This window comes from Lottia gigantea (assembly GCF_000327385.1).
Source record: "Lottia gigantea unplaced genomic scaffold LOTGIsca_14, whole genome shotgun sequence".
Classification (NCBI taxonomy): domain Eukaryota; kingdom Metazoa; phylum Mollusca; class Gastropoda; family Lottiidae; genus Lottia; species Lottia gigantea.
The window spans coordinates 1,337,836-1,357,891 of NW_008707617.1; the positions used below are offsets into that span (position 1 = coordinate 1,337,836).

The following is a 20,056-nucleotide window of genomic DNA, read 5'->3' on the forward strand; positions in this document are numbered from 1 at the left end:
TCTCAGTGAGTTAGATGCTTGCTCGCTAACCTGAAGGTCCTGGGTTCAATACTGGCACAGAGTACTACAGGCTGTGCACGTTAAAGATCCTTCGACAGTTGGAAATCAAAAGAGGACAGTCTAATGTCTTTTCCCTGATTGCAACCTGCATGGTATTGCCCATCTTCATTAGCCCACATGGTGCAGAAAGGTAAGGCGGTTTGATTAATGAAAAATCACTGTTAAACTGATTCAAATAAATCTGTTTGGATAATGTGAACCACTGGCTGAAACTATACAATTAAAACGGAAAAGTATAAATCACAAAATTTTAAAAAGGATACTAATTTCTTGAGTTGTTGACTGTAATACTATCAAAGTATCTGCTACAATTTTATAAGTACTATTAGTTGATAGTTGACTCAATGGTAAAAACATAACTTCAATGGTACCAGCTTCATTTTGGTTAATGGTTATAAATCTAGAGTTATTGATCAGATATAGTCCTAGATTGTTAATACAATGTACTATCTCTAACTCTTCTATATTACTAATACCTAAAATAACCCGGAAATCATAGCTGAGAAGATATTTTTAATATAAGGTTACTTCAAAAGCATTAACTCTGGCATAACATCTAAGGGATTTAGCCAGCTCCACATTTGTTATACCAGCTGATATAGTTAAATTTCATCTGTATGTAACTCTTTTTATTATGAAAATCTGACACTTTGTTCACCTGCAATTAAGTAAAAGTCTACTACATCAGTTTAGACTTGATGATTTAGAGACATACACACATTTAGTTATTAACAATGAGGTACCTGACAGCACATGACAAAGTCAAAGTCTTTAAATTCTGAAAATTGATATTGATAGCTTGCTACAGTTAGGTAAATATCTAGATGAAATTATTGACACATTTTGTTCTTATATCCCCATCACAGTTTACAATACAAACATTAGCAGTAAGAGATGAACTACTTTCCATTTGGTTCCCTAGGGAAATGAGTCAAAAATCAAATCTTAGATCTTATATCCTGACAAATACTCAAAACAACCCTTAATTAAACAACTGTGGCTCCATTCTTCGATATCACTGATTCAGATTCAGATATTCTGACAGACCACTAAAAGAGGTACTTCGTTCAGGAATAACTGATGATGCAACTTGATTTATCAAGTCGGCATCTTTCCTGCAAGTCCATAAATCATATTTTTCATATGGTATAATTCCTTTTGACAATCTTGTGAATAAAAAAATCCCTATTTGTATCAATCAATATGATTTCTTATGAAAAAAAACTCTTAATGTACAAACCTTTTTGTGTCAGTATTTGATGCCATTGAGTAAAGTTGATATTTAATGTATTAATAAATGATTTATTATGTGGTGTATATGTGTAATATACAATATTCTTCTCATTATCAACTCCTAGTATTTTCTTATTCTTCACATCACAACTAAAACTATACATATCAACAATTACAACATTATTTCTACGTTATATTTTCTTCACGCTTTGAGTAGGGGCAATCTACTTTTGTTCAATAACATTCTCTCCATCAAAATCAGTTTTAAGGGTTTTCATGTAGCTTGATGGGTTTTGGGAAGCAAATTGTGACAACATATACAGTCGAGTAACCTAATTTCGTGGAAACCTATTATTCGTGGATTTCCGGAAAGGATTAATAATTTACATGAGCGACCTTGCGCAACCTCCGCATTAGTTTGTTTTGATAAACATGGGTTTTCTCTACAATGTCAGCTAGTAGAATGAATCCAGTAGTTGCCAGCAAGGTAAAATGTATTAATGTATACTTTGACAAATACAAAATGGCGGATTTCAGTTATTACCAAACGTCACCATTTTTTATCGGCCGAATTTCCTTATAATCCCAAGCGGTAATCAGAATTTCAAGTGTCGTCTGCTAGAATATATTTCAACGAATAAAGTCACGTGCTCAACTAGCAGTTTCTGTGTCATCAGAAAATAGCTATGGAACACAAAGTGGACCATATTCTTATGTTGTTTCAGTGACTTTTAGCAATAAATCACGCTACGTATCTTATTTTGTCAGTCACTATTTTATTTTAAATCGTGGTTCTTTGAAGGAATTGTCACTAGTTATAATGAATTGATATTAAAGATAAATACTAAGAGAAGTTAATTATACCATCCGGTATCGATACAACGTATTTTTCTAGACTTATTTATAGATCAAACATTGTACACGAAAATAGGTGAAGCATTCTGCTGCCATTGCCGAGTTGGTTGTTCATGAAATATGGGTCAAAATGAAGGATTCATAAAGAAAATCGAAATAAACCAATTTTAATTATTTTGTAGAATATCTGAGGAAAAATCTAAGACATAAAAAAAAAATTTCGTTTTTTTAACCTTGACGAAATTTGGTGTTGAATCCTTATATCCACGAAAATAGGTTACACCACTGTATGGCTTGAGTACTTGCTAAATTTCAATGAAGTCAAGGAAGGGTTCAACATGGCTTATGGTTTTCAAAACTCCTTTTAGTTTTAACACCAGTCAGTGTTAGATGGTGATGAGAACATAGTCTCAAGAAAGCACAGGCCTGGGTCACAAAGTAAAGATTTATGATAAAACAAGGTGCAGATAATTAGATACGTTAATGATAGAGATGGGAAAGTTTATCCTCAGCTCTATGTGCTACAAAGGTTGCATGTTATTTCAGGCTATCATTGTGAAAGACAGGAGGTTTGAACTGCTGTATTGGCAAGAGTTCACTATTCACTGCTGAACATTAGCCCAAATTAAAAGATACTGGTGCCAGTTTGTATACCTCTTCAAGCCAGGGTTGATGCAAATGTTACTTTTAGAGCCTGCATTGATCAAAACTGCGTCTAAACTGCCATTTTGTTGATAGACAATGATAAATTTTCCAGTCGAATCTAATCTACATTTGTTTGCAGAAGTCACACTAACTGCATCGCCCAATCGAGCTATTCTACATTGCAAATTTGAAGTATTTTCCTCCAGGTAAAGTTCATCCATCCTGTAGGCTGCCATTTTAGGTGTCACATGATTAACATTGTCATTTGGGAGAATTCATTTAGGCGAGGGAATTTAGTTTTCATTAAAATGTCTGAAATTATTTCCAGTTGAATTGTACGTTTTTTATTTTTCCGAAGAATAAATAGGGTTTTCGTGAGCTTCAGATTTTAGAGGCATCAAATATGAAAACTTAATTCGGGATAAAAGTTTTCATAGTTACTTATTTGTATAATACTGAAAAATATTTTTTGGATACGCTTTGCTAATAGTTACGTTGTAAAATTGTGAATAGTCTTTCTGCGTCCGCATACAATATATCTTGTGAAATATATTTTTTTAAATAATTTTTTTACTTTCTTGTATTGTTTACTTTTTTGAATAAAAAAAAGTCATTTCAAATCATAAGTGGTTGCTGAAATGATTGTAGTACATTTTTTAAGCAAAGAACTACTTTCTTAGACTAATGGATGAATATGGTAAACATGAACCTTGACCCGATGGCGAAAGAAATACACAAATGCAAGAAAGAGAAGCTCGATTATTCTAAGCCAAAACAACTTGCATTGCGGATCATTTGAGAAATCTAGATATGAGTTCAATCCAAAAAACAGTCTACACATTTTGTTCAAATTTCCAAAACAGGCATTTCATTTTTCACGCAAATTTTACAAATTTTCTGAACAGAACATATTTTGTTCCAAAACGCTACTTTCGATTTTCTGGACATGTCAAGTCTTTGTGGGAACCAGAAAAAATAAACAATATTGAAGCTAAACCTAAAGCTTTCCCCATCTTGACAGTAGACATAGATAAATCCGAAAAATTTGACAGAAATAAAAGCCAATATTTATTGAAGGAGAAAGAATATGAGCAAGTTTTAAATTTGGCATCTATGGGAGGAGGTGAAAAGGCCATCCACAGGCATGTCCTAAAGCAAAAGAAAATGCTGGTCAATGATAGAATAAAGTGTTTACTAGACAGTGATTCACGGTTTTTAGAACTATCTGTTATTGGTGGAATGGGAATGAAATATGGTGATGTACCAAGAACTGGCATAGTCACAGGTTACTGGGCTTTAAACCTACCAGTTAATAAACATGATAATTTTTTCAAATGGCTTTACAATAATTTCTCATCAGGTTAAAAGGGTTAGATGGTACATTTTTTGATCAATCGTACTTTAGTCACAGTAACAGGAATTTTTTAGCTAAGCCAATCAGAGATAATGTCACAGCTCATTTGAGCCTTCAAATCCATATGTGTTTAGAATTATCTGTGTTTGAAGGTTATAAAGACTAGTCGTCTTTTCTTGAGACACTGCCTGTATAGAAAAAACATATTTAAAACTTGTGAGTGAAATTCCTAGTTTGAAGTATCTTTAAAGGAATTATGCAATTATTGTACACTCCTAGTACTTCTGAAGACCTATTATGAATATTCAAGACCAAAATTAATCCCCGAAAATGGCAAATCTGTCCCTTTAAGCTTGAAGTGTATAATTTCAGGTATTGGTAAAGTTTGTAGTAAATACTGTATGATTATAGCTAATGATGCAACAGTAAAAGGTGGTTCTGTTTATCCTATAACATTAAAGAAACAACTGCGAGCCCAAGAAATAGCTCAACAGAATGGTCTGCCATGTTTTTATATTGTGGAATCAGGTGGAGCTTTTTTACCCCTTCAGGTAATTTTTTACTGGATAGTAATTGAACATGTCATGGTATATCAAGGGTTTTGTATGACAGTCAGTTCTAATCTGAGACGTTGACCTTGAATTTTTTATCTTCACTCATAATTCTAGTCAATCCAGCTGTAAATAGGTACAGTAATCCAGAAAAGAGGTTGGGCCAAGTACCAGATGTTTTTAAATGAACCTAAGTCTGTATCCATGTAAAATGTAGTTCTTTAACTTGTCCCTACTCTCTGACCACAGTGATTTGTGTTTTGAATTTTATAAGTCATTCCACTATTGTCTATTCCAAAATTTTCAAATTTGCATTAGAAAGTCATTATGAATACATACTTTAATATGAATATTTGGTTGTTATTTTACTTTGATCTAAGCACATTTACCAGAAATTTTAGTGAAAATTGCCCTCTAAATTTATATTTAGTGATATTGATGTCTTTAATTGAGATTTTCATGAACAATTTAATAATCTATAGAGTTGTCAATTCAATTCATATAGAAATGAAAAAAAAATTAAAATTTATTATGTGGTTGGATATTCTGTTTTTGTAATATTTTTTGTCAAATGCTGACTTGTTTAAGCTAAGGACAGACTGGGCGATTTTTATTCGCTGGTACTATGACCGAATTTATTTCGGCCAATGCAGTAGCACTGGACACCTTAGGCGAAGTTCGCTGGCGATTGACTTGCTCAAACCATTCGCCATGAAAATTCGCCCAGTCTGTTCGCAGCTTTAGAGCACATATCTTTGTTTTCAGGCAGAGATATTTAATCCTGGTGGTCAGACATTTTATAATGAAGCTATAATGTCTTCTCTTAATATACCTCAAGTAAGTAGATATCTTAACCATATTTACTATTTTATCAAATACGATTCTGATCAATATGATATATCATTGAGTGGACAATGGACATTAAAAATATATTTTGAAATATTTATTACAAAATAGTTATTGAATGAAGATTTTGAAATAAAGGTTATAATAAGAAAAACTTTTGCAAATAATTTTTAAAGAAAGGTATTACATAATGGAGAGACAAAAATTGAGCCCACAAATTAAAAGAAACCATATAAAACAAGAAATATTTGTCAAAAAGTCAAAACTATCTATATGATATTTTTCTGATTCTATGCGAGAGGCAGTTGAATAGCTTAGTTGAGTCTGAAAAAAAATTTAATACTTATAATTTAGTTTTACCAATTTAACTATTTTACTCTTTATTATTATTGAAACCACGAAAATTTGCCCCCCCCCCCCCAATAGGCCTATTGATGACTTCATAATTTATCCCTGTAAGTCATGTTTATTATAGTTAGCTATAGTATGTGGAAGTTGTACAGCTGGAGGTGCATACATTCCTACCATGGCTCAAGAAGCAGTTATAGTACACAAATCTGGTACCATTTTTCTAGGTGGTCCACCATTAGTCAAAGCTGCTCTAGGTGAAATAGTGAGTGCTGAAGAACTTGGTGGTGCTACATTACATTGCAGGTAACTTATTCTTAATCTAATACAATTCTTTTATTATCATTTGCAACATGTCATTCGAAAGGTTATGTAGCACAGTTGGTTACAGCATATGAAACTTTATTTTGCTTGGTTCCCCAAAACATAGTGATAACGGATTCTAATCTTGTGCATGTGAAAGTCTGGTGTTTACCTGGTTTGACCTTGAATAAATCAAGGATCCTCTTGAACCTAAGTTGTTATCCTTTCTTCAAAAAGAGAGCAGAAATTTTCATTATTTTATTTTGGACTTTTTGTTTGACTAAACTAGCAGCAATGAATGAAAGACTTGAAGGCAAAGCATTTGGGAATATGAATATTTTCATTGGAAATTTTGTATTAAAATATTTATTTTAGGAATATTTTCATTGGAATTTTGGATTAAAATCTGTTTATTTTTTTTAATACAGTACAAGTGGGTATACAGATTATTTTGCTGAAAATGAAAAAGAAGCTCTAAGAATGGGAAGAGATATAATGGAAAGTTTAAATATTGATGATAAATCTATTAGTGGAAGACAGAAAGATGTGATAGAACCACAATATGATATAAATGATATACCAGGTTTTATATCTGATGATAATAATATAGACATTTATCAGGTATATAGTGATAGTGATATGATAGTGATATGATAGTGATAATGATATGATAGTGATATGATAGTGATAGTGATAGTGATAGTGATAGTGATATGATATGATATGATATGATATGATATGAAATGAAAATTAGGATATGATATGAAAATTAGGATATGATATGATATGATAGGCCTACATGATATAATAGGATATGATTTTGATTTGGACAGTAAAAGGGGTTTTATACTAATCTAAATATTCAGCCTAAAGAGCCCGATTTCAGCTCTCCATATCTCTTTTCAAACTTAGAATCTGATCGGGGGTTCTCCTACATTCAACAAATGTGTAATGCATCAATTTCATCACTTTCAGGTCATGATGAACATTCCACTGTGCATTTATTTCCATATATTGTAGACGAACCATTCTTCGGATTTAGAAATGCTACAGATAGCTGAAAATAAGCTTGTTGACTACGTGTTTATCACTTTATAATACCATATATATTTTGCCTGTAGGTAATAGCTAGGATAGTTGATGACAGTAGATACCATGAATTTAAAAAGATGTATGGTACAACATTGAAATGTGGATTCTCTTATTTAAATGGGTATGTTAATTAATCTCTAATTAGTATATATAAGATAGCTTACTTAGTCCACTTTGTCTTGATAATGAGTAATTATAATGGACTATTTTTTTTTTTTTTAAATATACACAAATAAAGTTTTAAACAAAAACAAAGATTTCTCCCTTGTCCTTAATGGAAAAAATGAAATCAGTTTTAAAATATTAACAGACTTTTTAATTATGCTTGTGCATACTCCCCCTTTCATTCTTCATTTTACAAATTCCAATGCTATTAAATAAACCTTTCTTTACTAGACCGGAAAAAAACTATTTTTAACCTGTATTGTTCATGGTGACTTGGTGTGAACTGTTCACATTAATCTAATTAACTAATCAGTGATTAAAGTAGGCCTTCATGTAATTAAGCATGTCATTACTTGAATCATGTCATGTTAAAGTCAGACAGAGTTATAACATGCCAGTGTCAGACAAATGTTGAGTCATATCATGCTAGTGTCACACAAATGTTGAGTCATGTCTTGCTAGTGTCAGACAAACATTCATTCATGCCATACCAAAATGCAGGATATAAAAAGCAAGATTACATTTCCAAATCATATCATATCCAAATTTGTAAACAGTAAACATTTATTTGAAACAGAAACTTAAGATGGCTGTAAAAATTGTCTTGTGTTTAATTTTGGTGTCAGCCATGACAGTTTGGTGTGTTGATCCACCAAGTTGGTTTGGAAGATCTTTAAAAGTAGTTCAAACACAGAAACATAATGAAGAATATAATGTTATTCCCTTAATGCCTCAAGGAGAAAATTGGATGGCGTCTGCAATGGTGGAAGCAAGTCCATTTTCTAATGTTAGACCCAACTTAGAAGATTTCAAAGATAACAGTGTGAAATATGAGTTGGTAATACCAGAAGCAGACGACAGCGAAGAGATTGAAGAAATTGAGTGCCAAAATGGAGGTAGACTGCTAATGAGAAGCTTTTGTCAGTGTCCTGGTGATTTTTATGGTAAATTTTGTCAACACCAATCAAAAAATAGATCATGTGGTCGAATTATTCATGGTGCATGGCTGGAAACAGATTGTAATTTATGCCGTTGCTATGATGGTTTATTTCATTGTATTCCTACACCCGAAACAGATTGTTATTCTCCAAGACCAAAGTACCAGCAGTTTTTTGTATATCCTTCCAAGCCTCATAGGAACTTAATGTTTGAAAATGTAGATTCCGGTTCATCTTTAAAATTCCTATCCTCTGTATGTGTAATTTCTTTTGTTGCTATGGTATTTTTGTTATGATTGTTATAATGGTTGTTATCCTTTGTTATTTTTTGTTATTTGTTTAATACTTTAAATAGACTCATGAAAATATCAAATAAAACTTAAAAGTAGAATTCTTTCTGTTTTTGTGTGCTTTCATTCATAGATGCTTAATCAATTGAGTGAAATCATCTTCAAAATGGTCAAGGTATTAGTCATATTACGAACTTCGACTTATACATTGACCAATGGCCACCTTTCATGTCTCTCCGAAGTTTGTAAATGCAGTGATTTGATTGGATTGTACGCTAGTGAATACAGTAAATAAGAGACTTAGACAGAATATATGTAAATAAATATGCCATAATGTTTACAGACTTTCTGTCAAGAGCTCTGATTGGCTGTATTCGCTGATTGGCTGTATTCGCTGGTGTACAATCCAATCACATTGCTATATTTCGTGATAAAAGAACAATGGCTATTGTAGTCAAAGTGGAATGGAGTCCAAGCATAATTCAAACATTAAGCAGATTTTCTGCTGCTGATTTGAAGGAGCATTTCAAGATACATTTAATATGAGTAAAAAGGCAATAAATAAAAGGTTATCTAAGTGATTTTGGTTTAAGTGTTAAAGTCTGGTAACCTTGAATAAGTTGTTTTTCCTCATAATCCATTATTGGATGTTGATCATAATTATTATTTACCTGACTGTAAATAGGTAGTACAGATAATCTCTGAAAGGACAATGTGCTAAGAGGTTTGACTATGGACCATAATTGGTAGAAAGGATCTTCATGAACCTAAGTTGTTATCCTTGAAAACAATGATTGTGCCTCTCTTTCTATGACTCTACTTACTCTTACAGGGACATTCCACTTTTTTTGTGCTCAAATTTGTGAAAACTATAACCAAAATTTATAGCCATTATAAAGCTAATCACCAAAACTAGGTCAAACTGCTTAATTAACAATTAGTACTCTTAGTTTTTAATTAACCCTTTTAAAACAAATTCAGTTTAATCAAGTAGATTCATAGATATAAATAGCATAGGTATAATTTAGGACGTTTTTTGATAATGTCGAAAATGTTTTACAAAAAAAGCGGAATTGCCCCTTTCAGATGTTGAATTGAATGATTTGGTATGATTTTTATGCTGGGCAGTCATTATTAGATACAACTTTTTTTATTTTTCAGTTATTTAGTAGGTATTATTGGAAATCAGGGACCAGTAACAGAAGAAGCAGCCTTAAAAGGCAGCCATTTTGTACAATTGTGTAGTGAAAGGAATATTTCATTAATATTTCTACAAAATACACCTTTAACTGATGAACATAGTATAGGTACGTAAATTAATCATATTTTAGCTCAGGGGCAAACTTAAGGACATCTTAAGACTAATGACATGCAACTTAATTTAATCAATCAGAAATTACACTAGTGTTAGATGGTGATGAGAATATAGTCTTATGAAAGCACTGGCCTAGGTCACAAAGTAAAGATTTATCATAAAACACGGTGCAAGTTAAAGGTTAAGATAATAAGATACGTTGACTAAGGATGTCTCTGTAATACTATCTGTGTTAATAGTCAAGTAAACAAACGATTGTATCACAAAGAGGTTTTTAACACAGCCTTATAAAAGGGTATTAAACTAAATCTGCCACACTTTGTTTTGTGGTCGTTGAAATGAGATTGGTACTATTTGTATCTGACCAATCAGAAGGCACTTAACAAAAATGTAGAATGGGTAAACAAAACACAGTACATTGTTAATGTATGGAAATACTAAAATCATTTTTATACGCCCACATCTCTCTATGTGGACGTATATTGTCGGCACCCCTGTCCGTCCGTCGGTCTGTCCTTCCGTCCGTCAACATTTACTTGTAAACGCTCTTAAAACTAGATCTTATGATGGAATCAAATGAAATTCTGTATGTGTATACTTATTCATAAAACGAGGATCAAGTTCGAATTTGAGCTATTTTCGATCGTTAGTAGCAGAGTTATTGCCCTTGCCCCAAAATCTTGAATATGTTATTACTCTCTTAGTTTTCAACTGATTTTGATGAAACTTAAAATAGATGTTTCGTTTTTACCAACCGCATGCCGTGGTGGGCGTATATGGCTGTGGTCCACTATCTTTAGGTTTCGAATCATACAGTTTATTAAAAGCTCAGGGCAAATTGATGGCAGCAGTATCCTGTTCCATGGTGCCAAAAATAACAGTTAAAATAGGCAATTGTTATGGTTCAACTCATTATATGATGGTTAGTAAAGTGAATTTGTCTTCCAATAATAAGGGGACATAGGTAAAAATAACATGAATTGTATTAAAATTCTTTCTCCTTATGTACACAGATTCATAAGTTTTGTTAACAATGTAAAAATATTCTTGATTTTTAAATTATTTTCATTGTCTATAGAGGGAGTTTTATGATCTTCATTTTGAATTTATTTGAAAACGGTTTGAATGCTTGTATGACTCCAGCCATGTTTTTATGACTCCAGTCATGCTTTTATGACTCCAGTCATGCTTTTATGACTCCAGTCATGCTTGTATGACTCCAGTCATGCTTGTATGACATAAAAAACTATCTCTATCTTTCAGGGAGGAAAATGCATGAGTCCTAATTTTATTTTTAGTTGGCCAAATTCTTCTCTGGGTTTAATGAATCCAGAAATGTTGGCTCAAGAATTGCTTAAGGTAGGGATTTAAATTTGTATAAGACAAGATTCTCAGCAAAATATTGTTCTTAATGAAATTAAAAACTGTAAAAACATTGAAATTTGTACTTGAGATCATTTCCAAGATGTTCGATTTTAATGTGATTGTACATTTGTTTTCCATTCTCACATATCCATCTATAGGCTAAAATCTAAATATGACATCTTAAAGGCAATGGTCACCATTTTGGGGGGTTGATTTGGGTCTTGAATATACATATAATAGTCTTCAGAAGTACTAGAAAATTGCAACTAGGAATTTCCCTTCCTTTCAAATGCAGATAATTCTGGAGCTGTGAACTACTGATCTTAGCTTAGCTTAGTTTCTGAGACTAAGATACAATTGCCCAAACGAATGGTGAATCTGTCCCTTTAATGTTTAAACTTCTAAATTATTTTTATTTTTTTGTGATTTCTATTTGGTTCAGGGAAAAACAGATCAGCTAGATACAGAAGAATTCCAAAATCAAGAGAGAGAGACAAGATATAAATTGAGCAAGAAAATGGCAGCTAGTTCTACTTCAGCTAATTTATTAGATGATGGCATTATTAAACCTCAAGACACACGAAAAGTAAGACACTTAATCCATCATATTGTCACTTTTATTTTTATTGTATTGTGCCATGTTTACACAAGAATCTTTTCCTAATTACTGGGTGTTCAGTGGCGGTGCCAGTGGGGTTATTTGTCCCCTTAGAAAAATGGTACCCCGACTTTATTTCGACAAATCTACCTTTTTTCTCCAAAATATGTGTCAGAATGCACAAAATCAATTCATTTTTTTTAACATTTTCTTGAGAGAACCCTGTAAGACTCTCTATGAGAGGCTGGCGACTATGACACCATCACAGGGTAACCAAAATTTGAATTCAGTCTGAGCAGTTGTCCAACCATTGAGGTAGTCTGACCCTTATTTGTACCCCCAGTCTTGGAAGGAACTACTGCCAGTGTTAGGATAAATATGGCCAATATTGAAGCAGTCTGGCTGAAATCATCAGTACTTGGTAATCTAGCTTGCATGGAGTCAGAAAAGCACACATTCTTCATTATTTGCAGCCAAGTTCCACCTACATAATACAGAAAGATTTCTGTTGCTTCCACATAGACCAGTCTGTATATTCAGTTGCCTAATTAGTTTTTCTATTAAAGTTGTGTTAATAAGATTTAAATGGACAGTTTCACCATTTGATTTGGATCTTGTAATATATGTTATCAGTCTTCAGAAGTACGAAAATCTCATTATTCCTTCAAAAATACCTCAAACTAGGAATTTCTCTGACTTTTCTATTTTTGGCAGAGTCTCGAGAAAGGACGAGTCATCTTTTTAACTTTCCAATGCTGATAATTAAGGACACACTATGAAGGCTCAATTATGGACGGTGAGCTGTGAACACTATTACTGATTAGATAAGCTAAAAAAAACTCTTGAGACTAAGGTATAATTGGTCAACAGATGGCAAACCTGTCCCTTTAAAATCTATCCTTTTCCATATTATGTATTTTCCAAACATGTGGAATTCAGTTATATGAAAGACAACCCTAAAATAGGCTACAGCTTCAACAGTGTGCAACATTTATGGAGATGTACCTCATATAGTGTTGCTAAAGGATATTGCTGTTTTGATTTCCCATTTGAGCAACAAATCTTGAGAAATATTTATAGATTTTGTACTTTTTTTTGTTTTGGTTAGGTATTGGCTGAATGTTTACAGATTGTTCATGCTTATCTACCTCAAACAACAACTACAGAGTATCCAGTTTTCAGAATGTAAACAAAACAGTGTGTTTAAAGAATTCATGTTCTTGCCCCATTTGGTCCACAAATTTCCTATGACTGCTTTCATTTGATGAAAACAGTGTAAAAATAAGAAAAATCAGCTTAGCCACAATATGCTTAAATTAGAACACATGCATGATTTGAGTAGGACAAACAATAGTTCTATGGACAAACCACTCTTGCAATTGGTAAAATTGATGCAACCCCACATCATGGCCGATCTCTGCTATTCAGTTTCAGTGGAACAGTGTAACAAACAGTAAATTGCTAATATCATGATAATCAATGTTTCATTTCGGTGCCCATTCATTTAATACAATTAAAGAGATTGCAAAGAGGTTTTCTAAATTTTTATGTGCATCAGGGACACTGATAGCATCAATTTGCACCATTCCAATTCTCAGTCAGACATCTGCGGTTTCTGTAATTTCACTAAGACTAAGTGTTTGATGACATGCGAAGGCCCTAAGTGATAAAGCATATTTTGCAATTAGTAACGTCATTTCACACATTTTTGGAATTGCAGGAACCACAGACATCTAACTAAAGATAGTAGACTACAGCCATCTATGCCAACCACGGCATGCGGATGGTAAATATTCAAGATTTTGGGGCAAGGGCCATAACTCTGCTTGTAAAAATAGCTTGATCTTCGTTTTATGAATATGTATACACATACCGAATTTCATATGATTCCTTCTAGTTATTAGAGCGTTTACAAGCAAATGTTGACGGACGGACAGACGGGGGTGCCGACAATATACGTCCACATAGAGAGATGTGGGCGTATAAAAATTGGAAAAAATTAATGCCAACAGTGTTCCCTATACATATAAATTTTTGTTAGAAAACCGTTTACACAATACCTTTAAGGTATGACATTTAATAGCTGACATTTAATTAAAGACTTCAGCAGTTGACATGTTTTGTTTTTTTTTAATGGAAAATATCTATAAAATATAATTGACAATGTTAAATTGAAAAATAAATTAAAAAAACATTAACAAAACAAAAATAGTTTTAATTTTTTTGAGCAGGAATATCATGAATATTTAGTCCTATATTAGAAAGTTAACCTCCAAAGATAGCTTTCCTGATGAAGATTTTATATCCTAAACATGCTTAGATAGCATGAGATGGGCTGTGACAAGACATTTACAAGGAACTATCAATACACCAAATGATGGCCCCAGTCAAAGAAGGGAATTAAGGATGGGAAAACAATCTTGCCCTAGCCATTATTCACATGTGCAGATATTACCTTTACGAGTCATGGATAATAACCACCAATGAGGATGTCAACGATGATACAGGTAGCTGAAATTGAGCTCTATTAACTGATTAATCAATTCTGTAGATGAATACATTTTTTTTTTTCACACACTAAATTTTAATCTAACTTTTTGGTCAAAAGAATTGTGCATCATCAGACATTCAATTACGAGATTCAAACTGAACTATATTGCATGTATGAAAATTAAACAGAATATACAACTGGCATAGTTGTTTTCAATTTATTTTAGTCTTCAAGCCTTGAAATTCAAAGACATTTGTGACTATCTGGGAACAAGTAGGTCAAACATGAGCAGTCAACTTTTCTTTTCATTATCAAAAATATCATAAATTATACCTGAAAATATTTCTAAAGTATGCTATTTATATCTATGTATCAACTTGATTAAACTGACTTTGTTTTAAAAGGGTTAATTAGAAACGGAGAGTACTAATTGTTAATTAAGCAGTTTGACTTTTTTGACAGTTTTGGTGTAATGACTTAACATTATTAATTGAAACCTTCAGGATAAGTAGCAGGGATATTTCTCTCCAATTAGACGTTTGTTAAATCCATACAGTAGTTTTCTTACACTCTTCCGAAAAGCTTAAATGGATATACATCATTTTGTGTCTTGATATATGTTAATAGTCTTCAAAAGTAGTAGAATAATAAGGAATAATTCCTTCAAAAAATATATCAATCTAGAAATTCATTTCCAATTTCTATGTCTTTTCTATATATGGCATTGTCTTAAGAAAAGACGAGTCGTTTCTGACACTATATGATTGGACAAGTCAATGGCACATCTGTCCCTTTATTGTTCTTATGTAAACTTTTTAAATAGTTTCAATAATTACATGTATTTATTCTACCTAAAAAGGAAAGTAGACTAGTCCTGTTAACACAATTTGTACCCAGATGTGCACCAATATAATTTCTAGACTAACTATATACTATTATGGTATGGGTAAAGTCACATATTATCTGGCTTTCTTGATATAAGCTTGATAGTAAAAATTAAGAAATAAAGATAAAAATGTCGTGGAATATACAATTCCAAATCCTGATATTAGGCGTGGATATCCACAAGGCACCATAAAAGAATAAGTTAGGTATGTTGTTGCTAATATAAATTGTACCTGAAAATATGAAAAGATTGAAAATGGTTAATAAATGACTTGACTTTTCTTTTTTGATATCTTCTCATAATTTACTATAATAAATATTTAGTTATGCATCCTTATTAAAAAAAATAAATAAATTGTTAAATAGTTCTGTTAAATGCCAGTCAAGAACATATAATATAATATTAAAGGGATTGTAAAGAGGTTTTCGAAATTTGTTGAGGCAGCATAAAGTTGCATCATTCCAATTTTCAAGAAGTCTATGGTTCCTGCAATTGCATAGAGACCTAACAAATACAGAGATGCTTTGCAACAATTACAGCTTGCCTTTTCAACAAGTTCATAGAGCCATGCTCAAGCGCTGCAAGAGGGTCATATCAACACTTTCAGAGTGTCAGATAAATAAAACTCAGGCTTTGAACCAAAATTGCAGAGGTTTTAATGCATGATCAACAAATTCTGTATTACAAAAATAGTAATCAACAATTGCAGATTGACTAATCAACAATTGCAGAGTGTATAATCAACAATTAGGGTGTTTCAAATAGAATTACAGAGTGTCTTATGATGAACAATTGTAGTTTGGCAAATAAACAATTTAAGACCCGTTGAATAACAACTACAGAGCGCGTTATTACAACAATACATAGTGTCAGTATGATATAAACTAAGAAATTAAGCTAAAAACTTACAATTTGTAAACGAGTCAGGTATTTTTTCCACCAGAGGTATTTTTGCATGTGAGGTCCTAATGCTGCTAAGCCATAATATGAATACATTAATATGTGTATGCAACAGTTCATTAAAGCTGGGAAGAATTCTGAAATTTCAAATCATGAGATGAAATAAAATTTTATTTAACACTGTTTTTCTGCACCTTCTGGGTTTAGTGTTAATGGTTTCTCGAAACCATGCAGTGTGCAATGACCTTTCTTTTGCAAAAACTAACTGTAAAATACACTTAACATAAAATGCATAATAAGGCCAAGACTTGACCTGATGTTTTCACATTTAAAATGGAAAGTATGACCCATTTTAAAGGGACAGATTCGCTATTTTTCAGGGGTTGATTAGGGTCTTGAATATATGTAAATAGTCTTCAGAAGTACTAGAAATGTATGAAAACTGCATAATCCCTTCAAATATACTTCAAACTAGGAATTTCACTTTCTATTTAATTGTCGTCATTTTAACTTTCAAACACAGGTAATTCTGGACACACATGGATTTGAAGGCTCAAATTTGGACAGTGAGCTCTGAACACTATTACTGATTAATAGCTTAGCTAATCCCGATTCCGAGACTAAGTAGTTTCATCAAACGGTGCGACACTGTCCCTTGACATGACTAAACAGTAGACTATCATTGCCATTTGCCACTGCTTACTGTTCTATTATATTAATTCTTTTGAGAATCAAGATAACTTCTTTAAGAGACCAGTAGATTCCTTAAACACTTACTCATTCCTCCAGGCATAAATTTGGTGACAAACCAACAAACTAATACCATGGTACTATGATGATAAACATGTAAAAATGTCACTTGACTTTGCTTCTTTTTTGCAACAATAAATACCTTGAAATAAACAAATAAATACCTTGAAATAAACAAATAAATGCCTTGAAATAAACAAAAAATACCTTGAAATAAACAAATAAATACCTTGAAATAAACAGATAAATGCCTTGAAATAAACAGATAAGTAATAGATAATGAATAGATGAAAATTAAACTGAAATTAGTAGATATTTACTTGCGTGCCAACGACATAAAAATAAATATGTGAAGAGCAATGTTCAGATGAAAAAAAAACAAAACAAAACCAAAATTACTTACTGTATCTAACAATTCTATAACTTTAGAAATAAAATAGAACCATGAAGCACCAGCCATCTAGAATGAAGATTCATTGCAAATTTTGTTTTAAATACAGGCTTTGGGAAAAATGCACTTAACCATTTGGTAATACTGTAACGGAGTCGCACAGTGTGGACTCTCTGAAGGGAATGCTGGGTTGACAAACAGACTGGCAACATGTTGCCTTGCCTCTATAGTAAAAAATATATTTTTTATATGGCATATTTCTTATATGGCAACATGTACATAGGGCCTCAGCACATTGTCCTATTCTAACGACAAGAAGTGTATTCCGTGTTACGAATTCTGCATATATTTCAAATTTGGGAGCCCCTAGTTATGGAACAAACTATAAGCTGTTCCTAAATGCTTGTCAAAAGAAAAAAAGAAAATGTAACTTACCCTTATGGCCATTGGTGTATTGCTATAATCAACTACCATACAACCTTTATCAAAATCTACATGTAACACACTAACAAAAATCTGAAAGTGACAAAATAAGTTAGATAGCAATCTTCTAGAAAAATTGTTTATACTGTACCCCCACTTCATTTCCAACAAATCTAAAAATAACATTTTTTTTTTACATTTTTGCCCCAAATCAATTCTTTTTTTCAAAAAATTTCTCCTGGAAGAAACCTTTCTCTAGAGATGCATCATTTTGAATCTGTTTTGAATCCATCACTGTTTGTTTCCGAATCTTCCAGAAATGACCGATTTAATAAATCAGGGGCAATTAGTCTGCAAAACTAAACCTAAAATGTTCCAGTCATCTGATTGGTCAATCATTCAAATTGATTTTAAATTTTGTTTTATTATCCAATCAAATTACTGTATTTCTTAATACTGGATAATTCTTATCTTAAGTTAAGTTTTTGAGAATAAGGCCCCATACTGATCATATCATCAGTAAATATCAAAATCTGTTCTTACCTCATATAATGTATAACTGGTTAAAATGACTAAAGAAACATTATAAGTCATAAGCAGTTTGGTAAATACGTATGGTTTTCTATTGGCCATATGTTGAGGACCAAGATGCTTGACTATTAATAAATAAATAGCTACTAATGAGATCACTGTTACTGGACGTTCCATAAGGGGCCAATCTTTAACTCTTGGGTCTGTAAAATTGAAGTAAGATAATGTATAATATAAAATGAATCAATTGTATTTTTGAGAACCTTATAGTTATTTTGGACTGTTTATGCCGTTTGGATTTGGTGTAGAAAAGCAGTCTACTTGGTGGCATAAATGATAACCTTTATCATAAAGACATTCCAACACGATTATGATAATGTTATCTCTTTAAATGGCCACAGTATTGTCCGGGAGACTTGCAGGCAATTGTTTCACAATGTACAAGGATAAATGAAAAATTTAATTTTGAAAGTAGGGGGTGAGAAAACCTGAGTCAGCCCTTTCCTTGGGGCGAAGGAGTGGGTATACCCTATTGGTTTCTATAGCCTATTGGATAACTATTAAATTTTATTGGTTCAAAAGGAAAATAATAGCAGAAAATATTTTGTTTCAAAGAATGTAATTCAGTCGGAATTTTAAATTTGTGAGATTAAACAAACAGCTAGATCAAGGCTAGAGCTTGTACTAATACATGTACTACCATAACAAGATCAAAGTTCACCAAAGTTCCTCTAACTATAAAGCTTTTTTATGTATCCTATCTAAAACATTGCATATAAATCAATAATTATAAATATATATGGTCCAATGTTCAAAATTGATGTGTTGATTTTCAGAAATAAACGCTGCAGATGTTACAGACAATTATATAGTTAATATCAAGGCTTTTTACCTGCATATTGGTGATACAGACGGCTAACATTCCACGTTAATGATGTTCTATTCATTTTCGAATCTTACAACCGTATCTGAAATATGGAAAAAATTGTTTTGAAAACTAAAAACAAACTGGTGAAAATTGTCAAATAATTATGTCAAAATAAAATGAGCAAGAGAAGTTAAAAGTACAATATATGGTCATGACGAACGCTTAATTAGAAATGTATTCAAATTTGATGGTGACATGAGAACATTTAGTACAGATGTTTAGATTGTCAGTTTTACGGAGGTCATGTCCCAGTCCATTCCACACAACTCGCAAAATCCATCCATTCATTATTAGGCTAGGTCTATGGCATTAACATCTGAACTTTAAAACGATATTTAATCAGTGTGAGGCAGATCCCGACCATTTTCCCAACAATAAGCCGCGATTTGACGAGGTACAGTGTCCGTACATGACACCCCTCGGTCGTACCTCGTCTAGTCGATGATAAATTAGTTTCCAAACGTGTCGGCCTTCTTCACGGAACTACTACGTCACCTGGATACATGACGTTACAACAATTTCTATGACGTTTTGTTGTCGCACTTTTTCGTTCGTCATATTTTTTTTTCATCCCTTGGAAAATAAACTGTAGGCCAAAATGAAACTTCACCACTTTAAAGTTTAATATGAATTTTGACAAAAGAATATATGTATATAGCACGTTCGGAACTGATCCATCCAAAATATATTGCCCTCAGTGGTGGGAAAATCAAGTGAAAAGCGCGTGCCCCGTGAATGCACGTGCACCAAAAAAACGGGTCGATTAGCATGTCGGGAGTAAGACCTACCTAAACGGTA

General features: G+C 32.4%; 2 protein-coding genes across 2 annotated transcripts; one reads left to right on the forward strand and one right to left on the reverse strand.

Moving 5' to 3' along the window:
* Positions 1 to 3,906: 3,906 nt before the first annotated feature.
* Positions 3,907 to 11,366, forward strand: LOTGIDRAFT_111576 (hypothetical protein; the record flags this gene model as incomplete). The annotated part of the gene is made up of 9 exons (XM_009049676.1): positions 3,907 to 4,078; positions 4,520 to 4,698; positions 5,464 to 5,535; positions 6,020 to 6,198; positions 6,624 to 6,816; positions 7,317 to 7,408; positions 9,842 to 9,981; positions 10,796 to 10,917; positions 11,259 to 11,366. 9 exons carry the CDS (start codon positions 3,907 to 3,909, stop codon positions 11,364 to 11,366), a joined length of 1,257 nt encoding a protein of 418 aa, XP_009047924.1.
* Positions 11,367 to 13,453: 2,087 nt separating this feature from the next.
* LOTGIDRAFT_186121 (hypothetical protein) lies at positions 13,454 to 19,631 on the reverse strand. The gene is made up of 8 exons (XM_009049677.1): positions 19,471 to 19,631; positions 19,223 to 19,298; positions 18,343 to 18,533; positions 17,812 to 17,892; positions 17,389 to 17,445; positions 17,013 to 17,127; positions 16,245 to 16,372; positions 13,454 to 15,567 (listed from the first exon to the last, which is right to left on the reverse strand). The coding sequence occupies exons 2-8, from the start codon at positions 19,275 to 19,277 to the stop codon at positions 15,409 to 15,411; spliced, it is 786 nt and encodes a 261-aa protein (XP_009047925.1). The 5' UTR covers positions 19,278 to 19,298; positions 19,471 to 19,631; the 3' UTR covers positions 13,454 to 15,408.
* Positions 19,632 to 20,056: the final 425 nt, after the last annotated feature.